Raw genomic sequence first — 15,820 nt, forward strand, 5'->3', positions numbered from 1 at the left:
ATTTTTGTGTTTAGTTCTGTTTATTTGATGAATCACATTAATGGATTTGTATATGTTGAATCAACCTTGAATCTCAGGGATAAAGCTTACTTGATCATGGTGGATACGTTTTTGATGTGATTTCTTTTGCCAGTATTTTGTTGAGGATTTTTGCATTTATGTTCATCAAAGAAATCGGCCTGAAGTTTTCTTTGTTTATTGTGTCTCTGCTAGGTTCTGGTATCAGGATAATGCTGGTTTCATAGAATGAGTTAGGGAGAAGTTCCTTCTCCTCAGTTTTTGAAGTAATTCTAGGAGGAGTGATATCAGCTCTTCTTTGTACATCTGGTGGAACTCAGCTTTGAATCCTTCTGGTCCTGGGCTTTTGGAGGTTCTTAAGCTTTTTATTACTAACTGAATTTCAGAGCTTGTATTGGTCTGTTCAGGGATTCAATTTCTTCCTGATTCTGTCTTGGAAGGGTATACGTGTCCAGGAATTTCTTCATTTTTTCTCGATTTTCTAGTTTATGGGCATAGAGGTGCTCATAATATTCTCTGATAACTGTATTTCTGGCGGGGAGGTCAGTGGTAATATCCCCCTTGTCATTTCTGATTGTGTTCTTTTGAATCTTTTCTCTTTTCTTTTTTTTAGATGGGGGGCACAGACAGCAAGTTTATTTGGTGAATGCTGATGGCAAACATCATCCAAGAGAGACAAGATGGGAAAGGTGCTATGACAAGAGTGTCTAGGGAGACTTCAGGATACATAAAAAATCCAACACAGGGAAAATCATGGGCTCTTTGGAGACTGGGAAGGTCCTCAGCCATTCGGCACCATGCAGATGAGCTTGTCATAGTTAATATAACCATTGTTGTCCTCGTGCCCTGTCATCACCATCTCTACTTTTTCCTCTGTCATCTTCTCACCCAGTGTGACAAGAACATGTTAGATTTCAGCACCCATGACAGTGCCATTTCCTTCCTTGTCAAAAACCGAAGTCCTTTGACATAATCCTCAAAGATGCCCTGGTCCTTGTTTTTGGCCACCACCATCTACAGCATGGGCAGAAAGTGCTGAAAGTTTAGCACCTTCATATTCATTTCATCACTCTTGGGGTTCCCCAGGACTTTGGGCACCTCAGTGTTGGTGAAGTTCTGGCCCAGGGCCCTCATCATGTTCCCACACTGGCTGTACAAGAGCTTGCCATCACCTGTTCAAACAGCTGGAAAGCCTCCTTGAACTCTGCAGTGTGGTCCTCAGTGAAGTCACACATCTTGACTGCTCCTCCTTTCTTTTTATTAGTCTAGCTGGTGTTATTAGTCTATCTCTTATTAATTTTTTTAAAAAATAAGAAAACAGCCCACAGATTTGTTGATGTTTTGAAGGGTTTTTCCTGTCTCTATCTCCTTCAGTTCAACTCTTATCTTTGTTATTTCTTATCTTCTGGTAGCTTTGGGGTTTGCTTGCTTTTGGTTCTCTCGTTCTTTTAGTTGTGATATTAGGTTGCTGATGAGATTTTTCCAGCTTTTTAATGTGGGCATTTAGTGCTATTAATTTCCCTCTTAACACTGTCTTAACTGTGTCCCAGAGATTCTGGTACATTGTATCTTTATTCTCATTAGTTTCAAAGAACTTCTTGACCTCTGCTTTAATTTTATTATTTACCAAAAACTCATTCAGGAGCAGGTTATTCAATTTTCATGTAATTATATGGTTTTTAAATAATTTATTAGATTTGATTTCTAATTTGATTGTACCATGACCCAAGAGATTGTTTGTTGTGGTTTCAGATAGTTTGCATTTGCTGAGGAGTGTTTTACTACCAATTATAAGACTAATTTTAGAGTAAGTGCGTGTGCTGATAAGAAGACAGTATATTTTGGTTTTTTGGGTGGAGAGTTCTATAGATGTCTATCAGGTTCATTTGATCAAATGCTGCATTCAGCTACTCAATATCTTTGTTGGTTTTCTGTCTTGATGATCTGTCTAATATGGTAAATGGAGTGTTAAAATCTCCCACTATCTTTGTGTGGGCGTCTAAGTCTGTTTGAATATCTCTAAGAACTTGCTTCCTGAATCTGGGTGCTCCTGCGTTGGGTGCATGTATATTTAGTATACTTAGATCTTCATGTTGAATTGAACCCTTTACGATTATGTAATGTCCTTCTTTGTCTTTTCTTATCTTTGTTGACTTAAAGTTTGTTGCATCTGAAACTAGGATTGTAACCTCTGATTTTTCCTGTTTTCCATTTGCTTGGTAAAGTTTTCTCCATTCCTTTATTTTAAGCCTATGTGTGTCATTGTATGTAAGATACCAATGGGTCTTGATCTTTATCCAGCTTGCCATTCTGTGCTGTTTAATTGGGGGAACTTAGCCCATTTACATTTAAGGTAAGTATTGACATATGTGGATTTTATCCTTTCTTAATGGTGTTACCTGATTATTTTGCAGACTTGTTTATGTGGTTGTTTTGTAGCGTCATAGGTCTGTGTACTTCAGTGTGTTTTTTTCATGCCTTATAGCAATCTTCCCTTTTCCTACTTAGTGTTTCCTTCAGGAGCTCTTCTAAGGCACATCTTGTGGTAATGAATTCCCTCAGCACTTGCTTATCTAAAAAGAATCTTATATCTCCTTTGCTTATAAAGCTTAGTTTGGCTGGATATGAAATTCTGGGTTGGAATTTCTTTTCTTTAAAAATGTTGAATATTGGCCCCCAATGTCTTCTGGCTTGTAGAATTTCTGCTGGGAGTTTGCTGTTATTTTGATGGGCTTCTGTTTCTAAGTGACCTGACCTGTCTTTTCAGCAGCCTTTAACATTTTTTTCTTTCATTTAGACCTTGGAGAATCGGATGATTACGTATTTTGGGAATGATCTTATATTGAAGTTTCTTACAAATTTACACACACATTAACCATATGATCCAGTAATTCCACATCTAGATATTTAAGCAAAATAAATAAAAATGTATATACACAATACTAGTTTTACAAGAAAGATCTCAGTGGACGTATTCATGGTAAATCTAAACAAAAATCCAAATGGTCACTGACAGGATCAAGCACAAATTGTGGTATATTAATAGAATGAAAAAACATTAAACAATAAAAAAGTACAAACTACTGAGGCTTGAAGCATGGATTAATCTCCAAAACATCATACTGGGTAAAAAATGCCAGACACGAAACAATGAAAATTAAATTATTCAGTTATGGCAGCAGGCATTACTAATCTAACTTGATAAAAAATTAGAACTGGGGTTGCCTGGGACCAGGGTTCGTAGTGGAGATGGAGAAGAATAGGAAGGAAGTGTGGATTGACTACAAAAAAGCACCAGGAAATTTTGTGGGGTAATGGAAATATCCCATATGTTGACTTTGATAGTGGTTATACTGATATCTTATATATACATATATCTATATAATGTTAAAACTTTTTGAACATTTTAGTTACAATCTGTGCATTTCACTGTATGTAAATAATATCTGATTTTTTAAAATTGAAAAATTAAATAGAGGTTAAACATTTTAGAATATAATTTATATTCTGTTCACTTGTAATATACGTCTTTAAAATTTTCCAGGGATAAAACTCTGGACTAAACAGAAGACAATAATGGTATATTGCAGTAATTTTCTCAGATATTCATTTTATTTTATTTTATTTTATTTTTTCTACTGATAAATTTAAATAGTCAATACATAAGATGGTTATTCATTATCGGTGGCATTCTTTTCATCTCTAAACCTAAGAGATATACACTGATTAATGTTCAAAGATATCTGGATGACTTTGGACCGACCCTAGCCAATCAGTGGTGATATCCAGTGATCAGCATGATTGCTCAGCCTGTAATTCATCACCTTGAAATATACAGTACATGATGCACTGCTGATTTAGTGTCTCAGCCACTTCAGCACTTCTTATCATCACCTAAGTGAATCTTGATAATTGATAGACTGAAAAAGATTGAAAAACGTGAAGGATTAATCTCACAGAACAATTATTTTTAAAAATATAAATAATTCAAAATTTTCATTTTAAATTAATATACCTAATTGAATTTTCCTACAAATAAGTTTGATTTGTTTATACATTTCTCACTGACTCTACTGATATTTTTCTCTCCTTCCTTTATGTAGTCATGAAAAAAGAGCTATATTGCTCTGAATAGAAAGCAATAAAAAGGTTTTAAGATTTTCTTCTACAAAACTTACATACAAAGGCAGTATGTATAGTCACTAAGAGAACACTTCTTAGATTTGTATCACCCAACCATACCACTTATACAATATGTGTGACATTAGTTAATTTATCTAACTTTCTGAACCTAATTTCCATCACAATTAAGATAATTAAAAGGTGCCTACACCATGGAGTTGTGAGAAATTGCATGCTTAGTCCAGTGCCTAATAACCTTTAGGCACATAACACAGTAAATATGTACGTTTATTATTTTCTGTGGATTTCTTTGTTTTCAGGTTTGCAGAAAGCTCTTCTGTAATATAAGAACACCAATCTGAATCAAAGATTTACTGAGAATATTGATGTTAAATTAGATCCTTCACACATGAAATAGATTAAACAATATTTTTGCTAAGACAAGCAAAGCCTTAAATGAAAATCAATGGAATGAGTAGTTTCCATACATTTCCTGGTCCACAACAATCACTTCTGGTCTGTTCACTGATGATTCTAAACTATCATTGCAGGGCAATTACTGTATACAGTAGATCTTAGTTCCTGTAGATGGCAATAAATATTTTTGAATAAACAAATAGTTATATAGAGAAACAATAAAAAAGACTCAAGGACTATGTGTGTATGTGTGTCCATTTATGTATGTATGCATACATGCATGCAAATGTATGTGTATGTGTATACAGTTTGGTTTTACTGAAATGAAGTTGATGTTAACAGTAAAATTCAGAAAACTGGGGCATCGACAGGTTGATCGATATTTTGAGGCTCTGGATTTTGTCCACACTATCCAAAGGTAACATATTTTACTGAAAATTATTTCAAGTATTTATAACATGGTGAAATAATCTCAATGAAAGTATATATTATAAAATTGTAAAAATGTATTAAAATTACATGCCTAATTTTTGAACTGTCAAAAGCATGACTCTTGATGTTTAACCTGTTTGCTATAACTATAATGTTAAACTAAATTTATTTATCTTTTAAGAAAGACCATTAGCTAATTTGATCAGAAGAATACTATCAACACTGGGTAGCAAAAGTTTAAAGCATTTTACAAAGACCCTCGCAAAAACATTGTGCAGTGGACAAAAGGATTTCTGAATTTTATAGCTACAACAATAGTCCATATGTCTCTCTTATTTCTCAGACTGCCTCCACTTGCATATGACAAAAGCATACAAAATCCAATATGGGGAAAATATAAATTCTTTTCCTTAACAAAACCATCCAATTTTCTCATACACACGTAACTATCTATCCAGTTACCCAAATGAGAAACTTGATATTTATTCTAGATGATCTTTTTTCTCACTTATCCAACAACATAGGGTAATTTCAGGCAATTTTATTTTGCAATAGTGTCTGCATTTTCCCTTTTCTATTTCCTTTTTTCTCAATCTCGTTCTATCCTTCGTTCTTGCCCATATTTTTATTGCAAAAATAATTGGATACTGTTTAGTACTGACTTTTACTCAATTACAAATAAAACCTCTTGCCAGCAATGTAATTAAAATGTTCAAAAGTTTAAAATAATGTATATAATTTATGTTCCGTTTGTATGAAAATTAGAAAATTAATACACAAATGTATTTATGTCTTGTGTATGCTCATCTTCATGGAAAAAATATAGAAGGACACATATCAAACTGATTACAGTTTCTTGTGGGAAGAGAAGTCTACAGATAGGATAAGTAAAGCAATATTTCTAGCAGACCTCTTTGTTTATCTGTGTCATGTGAAAGTTTTTACAGTAGGATATACATTCTAGCCCCTAACTGATATTCAGTCAAACAGTTCACTGGATTAGCTGAAGTTTTTCCTTACTCACATAATCACATTGAGTTATGGCCATAACAGCACCCTGTCTTCTGGTAGGTCATTCCTTTGAGTATGAGCACTTCTAGTTCTGCATGTTGACTCATGTACTCACCAGCAGTCACCTGTCTTTCCAGCAGTTACCTGCAATTGAATAACTCAACTATATATTATGTTAAGATACAATATGACTGCAAAAAAAGAGTTGCTTCAATGAAAAAATAAGTTAAATACTTTGAAAAACTAAATGAACAAGGGTTGTTAAGACATTTCTATCAAATTTGGGATGAGTGATTCAACTAGTAGGAAAAATGTATGGACATGTAAAGGAATATTCCAATCTTATCTGTGGATAACTCATATAGAATACATTGAAACAGAGATCACAGACTATTATGAATATGTATTATGTGGGTATCTAAATGCAGGTGTGCACAAAGAAGAGGCCTTGAATATACTCCTAAATTTGCAGAATCAAAGTACATTTATATTTTGACAAGATAAAGTGTTTAATGTACATGCTTATCTTTTTATTTACCTCTAATTCTTTCAGCTGATCAGCAGACTACTATTCCAAACCATGTTAAATAAAAGCAGTTATGAAATAACGATTACTTCAGCATGTGAAATCAATTTTAGAAATATATTGATTGATAATACATGCTCAGCTTATGAATTAAAATGTGCACAGGCCTTATTATTAATAACTTGATAACATGTATTTCATTTACAATTAGTGGAAACTTCAGTGAGAAAATATCAGAATATTGAGGAAAAATTACAGAATTGAAAAAATATATTTTGAAGAAATTATATTTATTGTCTTTGATTCCTGATTTTGTTGATTTTAATTTGGAAATAAATCATGTAATATGTCTATATAATAAATATAGAACCTTATTTTATGTGAAAAAATAAGAGCAGAACATTTAGAATCTGTTTACTTTATTTTTATTTTATTTTGAAATAATTTTAGACTTATAGAAAAGTTATACAGACAGTTGAGAAAATTTCCATATTCCATTAACCCAGCTTCACCCGATGTAAAACATTACATACTTATCATGTAACAATTATCAACACTAAAAATTAAATTGCTAAAATAGTGCTAACAAAACTAAATGCATTATTTACATTTTGTTAGTTTTTCCAATAATATGCTTGTTCTGTCCTATGATGAGTTCAGCATACTATGTGTATTTAGTTCAGACTTAAAAAAAAAAAAAAAACCTTTTCTTAGGTTTAAGGCTACATGTGCAGGTTTGTCATATATGTAAACTGCATGTCCTCGGGTTTGGTGTACAGATTATTTCATCACCCAGGTAATAAGCGTAGTACTCGATAGGTAGTTTTTGGATCCTCGCTTTCTTTCCACAATCAGTCCTCAAGTAGGTCTTGGCATCTGTTGTTTCCTTCTTTATATCCATAGGTACTTGATGTTCAGCTCCCACTTATAAGTGAGAAAATGTGATATTTAGTTTTTTCTTCCTGTGTTAATTTACTTAGGATAATGACCTACAGCTCCATCCATATTGCTGCAAAGGACATGATCTGAATCTCTTTTATGGCTGCATAGTATTCCATGGTGTATATGTGGTATATTTTCTGTATCCAGTCTATCATTGATTGATTCCATATCTTTGCTGTTGTGAATGGTGCTGTGATGAAAGGTGCATGTATCTTTATGGTAGAACGATTTATATTCCTTTGGGTATATACCAATAATGGGGATTGTTCGACTGAATGATAATTCCTTTTTAAGTTATTTGAGAAATTGCAAAACTGCTTTCTACAGTAGCTGAACTAATTTACATTCCTAACAGCAGTGTGTAAGTGTTTCCTTTTCGCCACAACTTTGCCAACATCTGTTATTTTTTGACTTTTTAATAATAACCATTTTAGCTGGTATGAGATGGTACCCCCCTGTGGTTTTGATTTGCATTTCTCTAATGACTAGTGATGTTGAGCATTTTTTCATATACTTGTTGGCAAAGTATATGTCTTTTTTTTTTTTTTGAGATGGAGTTTTACTCTTTTTGCCCAGACTGGAGTGCAATGGTGCGATCTCAACTCAGTGAAACCTTCGCCTCCCTGGTTCAAGCAATTCTCCTGTCTCAGCCTCCTGAGTAGCTGGGATTACAGGCTAATTCTTGATATTTTTAGTAGAGATGGGGTTTCACCATGTTGGTCAAGCTGGTCTGGAACTCCTGACTTCAAGGTGATCCACCCGTTCCGGCCTCCCAAAGTGCTGGGATTACAGACGTGAGCCACCACATCCAGCTGTGTATGTCTTTTTTTGAGAAGTAACTCTTCATGCCGTTTGCCCACTTTTTGTTTGTTTTTTGCCTGTAAACTTAAGTTCCTTATAATTCTGAATATGATACTTTTGTCAGATGCATAGTTTACATATATTTCCTCTCATTCTGTAGATTGTCTGTTTAATCTGTTGATAGCTTCTTTTGCTGGGCAGAAGCTCTGTTGTTTAATTAGGTCTCATTTGTCTTTTTTTTTTTTTTTTTTTTTTTTGAGACAGGCTGGAGTGCAGTCACTCAATCATGGCTCACTGCAGCCTTGACCTCCTGGACTCAATCAATCCTCCCACCTCCACCTCCCGAGCAGCTGGGATTAAAAAAGGTATGCACCACCACGCTGGACTAATCTTTGTATTTTCTGTAGACATGAGGTTTCACCAGGTTGCCTAGGCTGGTCTCCAACTCTAGGGCTCAAGCAATCCACCTTAGCCTCTTAAAGTGTTGGGATTATAGGCATGAGTTCCCACACATGTCCCAATTTTTGTTTTTTTTGCAATTACTTTTGACATCTTCATCATGAAATCTTTGCCAGGTCTTATGTCCAGAATGCTACTTCCTAGGTCATCTTCTAGGGGTTTTATAGTTTTAGGTCTTATATTTAAGTCTTTAATTCATCTTGAGTTGGTTTACATACATGGGGTGAGGAAGAGGTCCAGTTTTAATCTTCTGCATATGGCTAGCAAGTTTTGCGCATCAGTTATTGAATAGAAGAGAGTCCTATCTCCATTGCTTGTTTTTACAGACTTCATCAAAGATCAGATGGTTGTAGGTGTTCGGCTATATTTCTGGGCTCTCTATTCTGTTCCATCGGTCTATGTGTCTGTTTTTCTACTAGTACCATGCTGTTTTGGTTACTGTAGCCTTGTACATAGTTTGAAGTTGGGTAGCCTGATGGCCTCAGCTCCGTTCTTTTTGCTTAAGATTGCATTGGCTATTTGGGCTATTTTTTGGTTTTATATGAATTTTAGAAATTTTTTAATTCTGTGAAGAATGTCATTGGTGGTTTGATAGGAATAGCATTAAATCTATGAATTACTTTGAGCAATATGGCCACTTTAACAATATTGATTCTTCCTATCCAAGAACATGAAATATTTTTCCATTTGTTTATGTCATCTCTAATTTATTTGATAAGTAAATACATTAGAGGTCTTTCACCTCCTTAGTTAGCTGTATTCCCAGGTATTTTATTCTTTTTTTACCTCTTGTGAATGTGATTGTTATTCATGATTTGGCTCTCAGATGTGTTTGTGTATAGGAATACTATGAATTTTTGTACATTGGTTTTGTATGCTGAAACTTTGCTAAAGTTCTTTATCAGATCAAGACACTTTTGGGCAGAGACTATGGGGTTTTCTAGGTATATAATCATATCATTTGCACAAAAAATAGTTTGACTTCCTTTCTTCTTATTTGGATGTCTTTCATTTATTTTTCTTGCCTAATTGTTCTGGCCAGGACTTCCAGTATTATGTTGAATAGGACTGGTGAGAGACGGCATCCTTGTCTTGTAGTGACTTTCAAAGAGAATGCTTCCAGCTTTCATATTTTCAGTACAATGTTGGCTGTGGTCTGTCATAGATGGATTTTATAATTTTGAGCAATGTTCCTTCAATGCCTAGTTTGTTGAAGGTTTTTAACATAAAGGGATGTTGAATTTTATTACAAGCTTTGTCTTCATTTATTGAGATACTTGTGGCTTTTGTTTTTAGTTCTGTTTATGTTATGAATCTTATTTACTATTTGTGTATGTTGAACCAACCTTGCATCCCAAGTGTAAAGCCTACTTGACCATGGTGGATTAGGTTTTTGATGTGCTACTGAATTCAGTTTGCTACTGTTTTGTTGAGGATTTTGGCATCTATATTCAACAAGGATGTTGGCCTGGAGTTTTCTATTTTTTTGGTGTGTTTCTGCCAGATATTGGTACTGAGGTGATGCTGACTTCATAGAATGAGTTAGGGAGTAGTCTCTCTCTCCAACTCCATTTTTTTGGAATAGTTTCAGTAGAATGCTACCAGCTCTTTTTTATATGTCTGGCAGAATTCAGCTGTGAATCTGTCTCGTCCAGGCCTTTTTTTTGTTGGCAGGCTTTTTATTACTGATTCAATCTCAGAACTCATTAATAGTCTGTTCTGATTCCTTCCTAGTTTAGTTTTTGGAGTTTGTATGTGTCCAGAAGCTTGTCTTCTTCTTCTAGATTTTCTGGCTTGTGTGTATAGTGGTATTTATAGTAGTCTCTGGGATTTTTTGTTGTATTTCTGTGTGGTCAATGGCAACATCTGCTTTGTCATTTCTAATTGTGTTTATTTGACTCTTCTGTTTTTCTTTATTAATCTAGCTAACACTCTATCTGTCTTATTAATTTTTTTCAAACAACAAACTCCTGACTTCATTGATCTTTCATATGGTTTTTCATCATAAAGACAGAAAAATGCTGTAGCATTTGTCAGTATAGTATGCTTTATTTAAAAATGCCATTCAGTTTTACAGATGTATCTATCACATTTTATTTATATTTGGATCCATTTTTAAGCATTGTGTATTTCCTCTTTTGGGCTATTATAAATAAAGCTATTGTAAACATTAATGTATACATTTTTGTATGAACATATGTTTTTATTTCTTTTGATTATAGACATAAAAAATAAATTTCTGGGCAATATGATGCTTAATATTTTGAGAAACTGCCAAACTGATTCGAGCATGGCCACATCATTGACAATTGTGGGGCATTCCCATCATTTCCCATCTCAATTTCCTTTAGTTTCTCTCTGATTTTAGTTTTCTCTCTGATTTTGGTTACTTCTTGTCATATATCAGCTTTCCGATTGATTTGTTCTTATTTCTCTCATTCCTCTAGCTGTAATAATAGGTTGTTACTTTGAGCTCTTTCTAATTTTTTGATGTTGACATTTACTGCTATAATTCTCCCTCTTAACACTGCCCTAGCTGTGTCCTATCCCAGAGATTCTGGTATGTTATTAATTTCAAATAATTTTTTGATTTCCACCTTAGTTTCATTACTTATCCAAAAGTCATTCAGGAGCAGGTTATTTCATTTCCATGTCATTATATGGTTTTGAGCAATTTTCTTAGTATTGATTTTTATTTTCCTTGCACTGTGTTCAATTGTGTTTGGTATGATTTCAGGTTTTCTGAATTTGCTGAGGATTGTTTTATGTTTGATTGTTGTGTGGTCAATTTTAGAGTATGTGCCATGTCCAGATGGGAAGAATGCATACACTGTTGTCTTTTGGTTGAATGCTCTACAGATATCTGTTAGACCCATTTGGTCAAATGTCAAACTCAGGTTCTGAACATCTTTATTATTTTCTACCTCTATGATCTGTCTAACACTTTCAGTGGGTGTTGAAGTTTTCCACTATTTTTATGTGGTTACCTAAGTCTCTTCCTAGTTCTTTATGAATCTGAGTGATCCTGTACTGGGTGTGTGTATAGGATATTTAGATCTTCTTGTTGAAATGAGCTCTTTACCATTATGTAATTTCCTTCTTTGTCTTTTCTGATCTTTGTTGGTTTAAAGTCTGCTTGTCTGAAATTAGGATAGAAATCCCTGCTTTTTCCTGTTTTCCATTTGCTTGGTAGATTTTTCTCCATCCCTTTTCGTTGAGCCTATGGGTATCAATGCATGTGAGACGGGTCTCTTGAAGACAGCATACTGTTGGGTCTTGCTTCTTTATCCAAGTCGAAACTCTATACCTTTTAATTGAGACAATTAGTCCATTGACATTCAAGGTTAGTATTGATATGTGCAGATTGTTCCTGTTATATTGTTAGCTCTTTATTATACAGACTTGACTGTGTGATTGCTTCATAGTGTTACTGGTCTATGTACTTAAGTATGCTTTTGTAGTGATTCCTTCCCATATTTGGTGTTCCCTTTAGGACCTCCTGTAAGGAAAGTCTGGTGGTAATGAAATCCCAGCATTTGCTTGTCTAAAAATGATCTTATTTCCCCTACACTTATAAAATTTAATTTGGATATGAAATTCTTGGTTGAAAATAATTTTCTTAGTAATTCAAAATGTAGGCACAATTTTTGGTCTTTTCTTGTCTTCCATAACCTTAACACTTGAAAAGAACTAGTCAGCTATTTTGTAGACTAGGACTTATCCATATTTTATCATGATTAGACTGGGATTATGAGTTTTAAAAAATTACAAAGGTGAAGTGCTCTGCTTATCATATTATATCAGGGGTACAGAATATCAACATAATTTAATCCTGGTGACATTAACTTGAATCACTTGGGTAACATGTCATCTACCAGGTGTTCTCCATTGCAAAGTTACTGTTTTCCCTTTCCATTCTCTGTGTGTTAAAAATAGTCACTAAGTCCAGTTTGCACTCAAGAAAAGGGGTATTTAAGTTCACTTGCTAGAGGGAGAAATACGAAATTATCTGTGGACCTAGGTGGGCAGATCACAAGGTCAGGAGATTGAGACCATCCAGGCTAACACAGTGAAACCCCATCTCTACTAAAAATACAAAAATTAGCTGGACATGTTGGTGCACACCTGTAGTCCCAGCTACTCAGGGAGCTGAGGCAGGAGAATCGCTTGAATCTGGGAGGTGGAGGTTGCAGTGAACCAAGATTGTGGCACTGCACTCAAGCCTGGATGACACAGAGAGACTTCATCTCAAAAAAACAAAAACAAAAACAAACAAACAAAATATTTGTTCCTTCTTAACATTTTGCCCACTAATTTTTACATTTTTTATTTAATTTACCTGCAGCATCTATTTCTGTGATTCTCTTCTCCATTTATAATTTGGAATTATTTTGTAAGAAATAATTCATCCACATTTCTTTACTCAATCAGTCATTTATATCAGTAGAATCATAGATATTTACTTAGTCTATGGTCATAATCTAATATATAATATTTATTTTGCTTTCAAATTCTTCTAACATGGGCCATTAGGAACTTTTTCTAACTGGTTCATGTATTTTTTCAACATGTATCTGTTCTTTCATTTTTTGAAGCACTTTCTTTAGACCTTTTAGTTTTCTGACATTACAAGATGCCCCAGGTTCATCTTATATTTCCCTTTTCCCACTCTACCTAAAACCTGCCATTTCTCCAAGGAGCTCTGGCTTTTTTCCCGAAAAATTGTATTTGGAAATCGAAATCATAGGTTTACACAGCTGTCTCCTAGTCTAGTCTAGTCTAGTCTAGTGTCAAAGGGTTTATTCTACTATTACTTCAGTGGTTATTTGTAACTTCCTTCTGACAGTGATTATTTCATTCTCATTATCTACAAATATTTGCTTATTCTTTCAACCCTTATATACAAGAAAGTATATAATTATATAATTATACAAGAAAGATATATTCAGAATTGTTATTCTGTAAATATGTAAGAAATAGATTTAGCAACCAGAGTACAGTGTTTTTGTAGAATTCTTTTTGTCTGTGGAATCAAGTCAAACACAGCATTCCAAAGTGACTCAGGTCAGCTATTTTTTTCCAGCCCCTTCAGTGTGGTTATGTCATCCTTTTACAATACAGCTAGAATAATTTGTCACAGTCACATTCCACCTTGAGTTTCTCAGACTTTCTGTTTTTATTGTTTTTTTTTTTGTTTTTTTTTTTTTTTTAAATTTGCACATAGTAGGGTTCACTCTTTATGTTATACAGTTCTATAGAGTTTGGAAAATGCATAGAACCATGTATCCACCACTACAGAACTTTGCACAACTGTTCTATTATCATTAAAATTTATCTGTGTGATGTCTTTGTAGAAAACATCTCTCCCCTTCCCAATCTTGGCAACTGCTGAATTTTTTTTCATTGTTCTTATAGTTTTGAGTTTTCTAAATGTCATATAAATGGAATTTTTAAATATATAGATTTTTGTGTCTGGCTTCTATTATTTACCAAAAAACATTTTGAGTTACAATTTTCTTGATTCAATCAATGATATGTTCCTTTTTATTTCTACCTGTATTCCATTTTGTGAATATACTCCAACTTGCTCATCTACACTCATCTGCTGAAGGATACCTGGGTTGTTTCCAGTATTTGGTGACTAAGAACAAAGTTGTATAAACATTCACCGGGGCCTCTTTAAACTGATGTATTAAGATGTAATTCACTCATGTAATGTATAAAATTTAATAGATTTTAGTATACTCAGAATTGTACAACAGTCACCACAATCCATTTTAGAAAATTTCCATCATGCCATAAAGAAGTCCCATGCTCATTAGTAGCCACTCCTCATTTACTCCTAACCACGCTGCCCTAGGCAACTACGGATCTACTTCTGTCTCTACGGATTTACCTATCCTGGACATTGTATACAAAACATGGTCCTTTAAGTGGTTTTTTTCACTTAGTATAACGTTTCCAAGGATCATCCATGCTGTAGCATTTTTCAGTATATTATGCTTTATTTAAAAATGCAATTCAGTTTTACAGATGTACCTATCACATTTTATTTATATTTTGATCTATTTTTAAGCATTGTGTATTTCCACTTTTTGGCTGTTATAAATAATGCTATTGTAAACATTCATGTATACATTTTTGTGTGAACATATGTTTTTATCTCTTTTGATTATAGACATAAAAAAATAAATTTCTGGCTCTTCCCTTTTGCGGCCATCACCGAAGCGGGAGCGGCCAAAATGCAGTTTAATCCCTTTGTGACTTCCGACCGAAGCAAGAATCGCAAAAGGCATTTCAATGCACCTTCCCACATTCGCAGGAAGATTATGTCTTCCCCTCTTTCCAAAGAGCTGAGACACGAGTACAACGTGCCATCCATGCCCATCCGAAAGGATGATGAATTTCAGCTTGTAGGCGGACACTATAAAGGTCAGCAAACTGGCAACGTAGTCCAGGTTTACAGGAAGAAATATGTTATCTACACTGAATGAGTGCAGCGGGGAAAGGCTAATGGCACAACAGTCCACGTAGGCATTCACCCCAGCAAGGTGGTTATCACTAGGCTAAAACTGGACAAAGACCGCAAAAAGATCCTTGAACGGAAAGCCAAATCTCTCCAAGTAGGAAAGGAAAAGGGCAAATACAAGGAAAAAACAATTGAGAAGATGCAGGAATAAAGTAATCTTATATACAAGCTTTGATTAAAACTTGAAACAAAAATAAATAAATAAATAAATTTCTGGGTAATATGATATCAGTTCAATATTTTGAGGAACTGCCAAACTGATTCCAATGCAGCCACGTGATTGACCATTGTGGGACATTCCCATCATCTCTAAGACATTTCCATCATTTCTGTATGGGTTACACTGGAAGATTCAATTCTGTTAATATATCAATTATTCTCAATTTAGTATATAGATTAACATAATTATAATCCAAACTTCCATCAAGTTTTTTGTGATTTTTAAAAATCTGATTATAAAATATATAAGAAAAAATAATCTAGGATAGCCTTTTTTTCTTTTTTTAAGAAAAAGAAAAAGTTGGAGAACTAACACTTCATAATTTTCAGATTTACTGTGAATC

General features: G+C 34.0%; 1 protein-coding gene and 1 pseudogene across 1 annotated transcript; one reads left to right on the forward strand and one right to left on the reverse strand.

Annotated features, from left to right (window-relative positions):
• Positions 1 to 208: 208 nt before the first annotated feature.
• LOC101013825 lies at positions 209 to 1,332 on the reverse strand (annotated as a pseudogene).
• A 13,570-nt stretch (positions 1,333 to 14,902) lies between these two features.
• On the forward strand, positions 14,903 to 15,422 carry LOC100997213 (60S ribosomal protein L26). The gene is given in 1 exon segment (XM_003915636.4): positions 14,903 to 15,422. A coding segment is annotated over 1 exon segment (438 nt). The 5' UTR covers positions 14,903 to 14,970; the 3' UTR covers positions 15,409 to 15,422.
• The last annotated feature ends 398 nt before the right edge of the window (positions 15,423 to 15,820 follow it).

The sequence above is a fragment of the Papio anubis genome, chromosome 11 (assembly GCF_008728515.1).
Source record: "Papio anubis isolate 15944 chromosome 11, Panubis1.0, whole genome shotgun sequence".
Classification (NCBI taxonomy): Eukaryota; Metazoa; Chordata; class Mammalia; order Primates; family Cercopithecidae; genus Papio; species Papio anubis.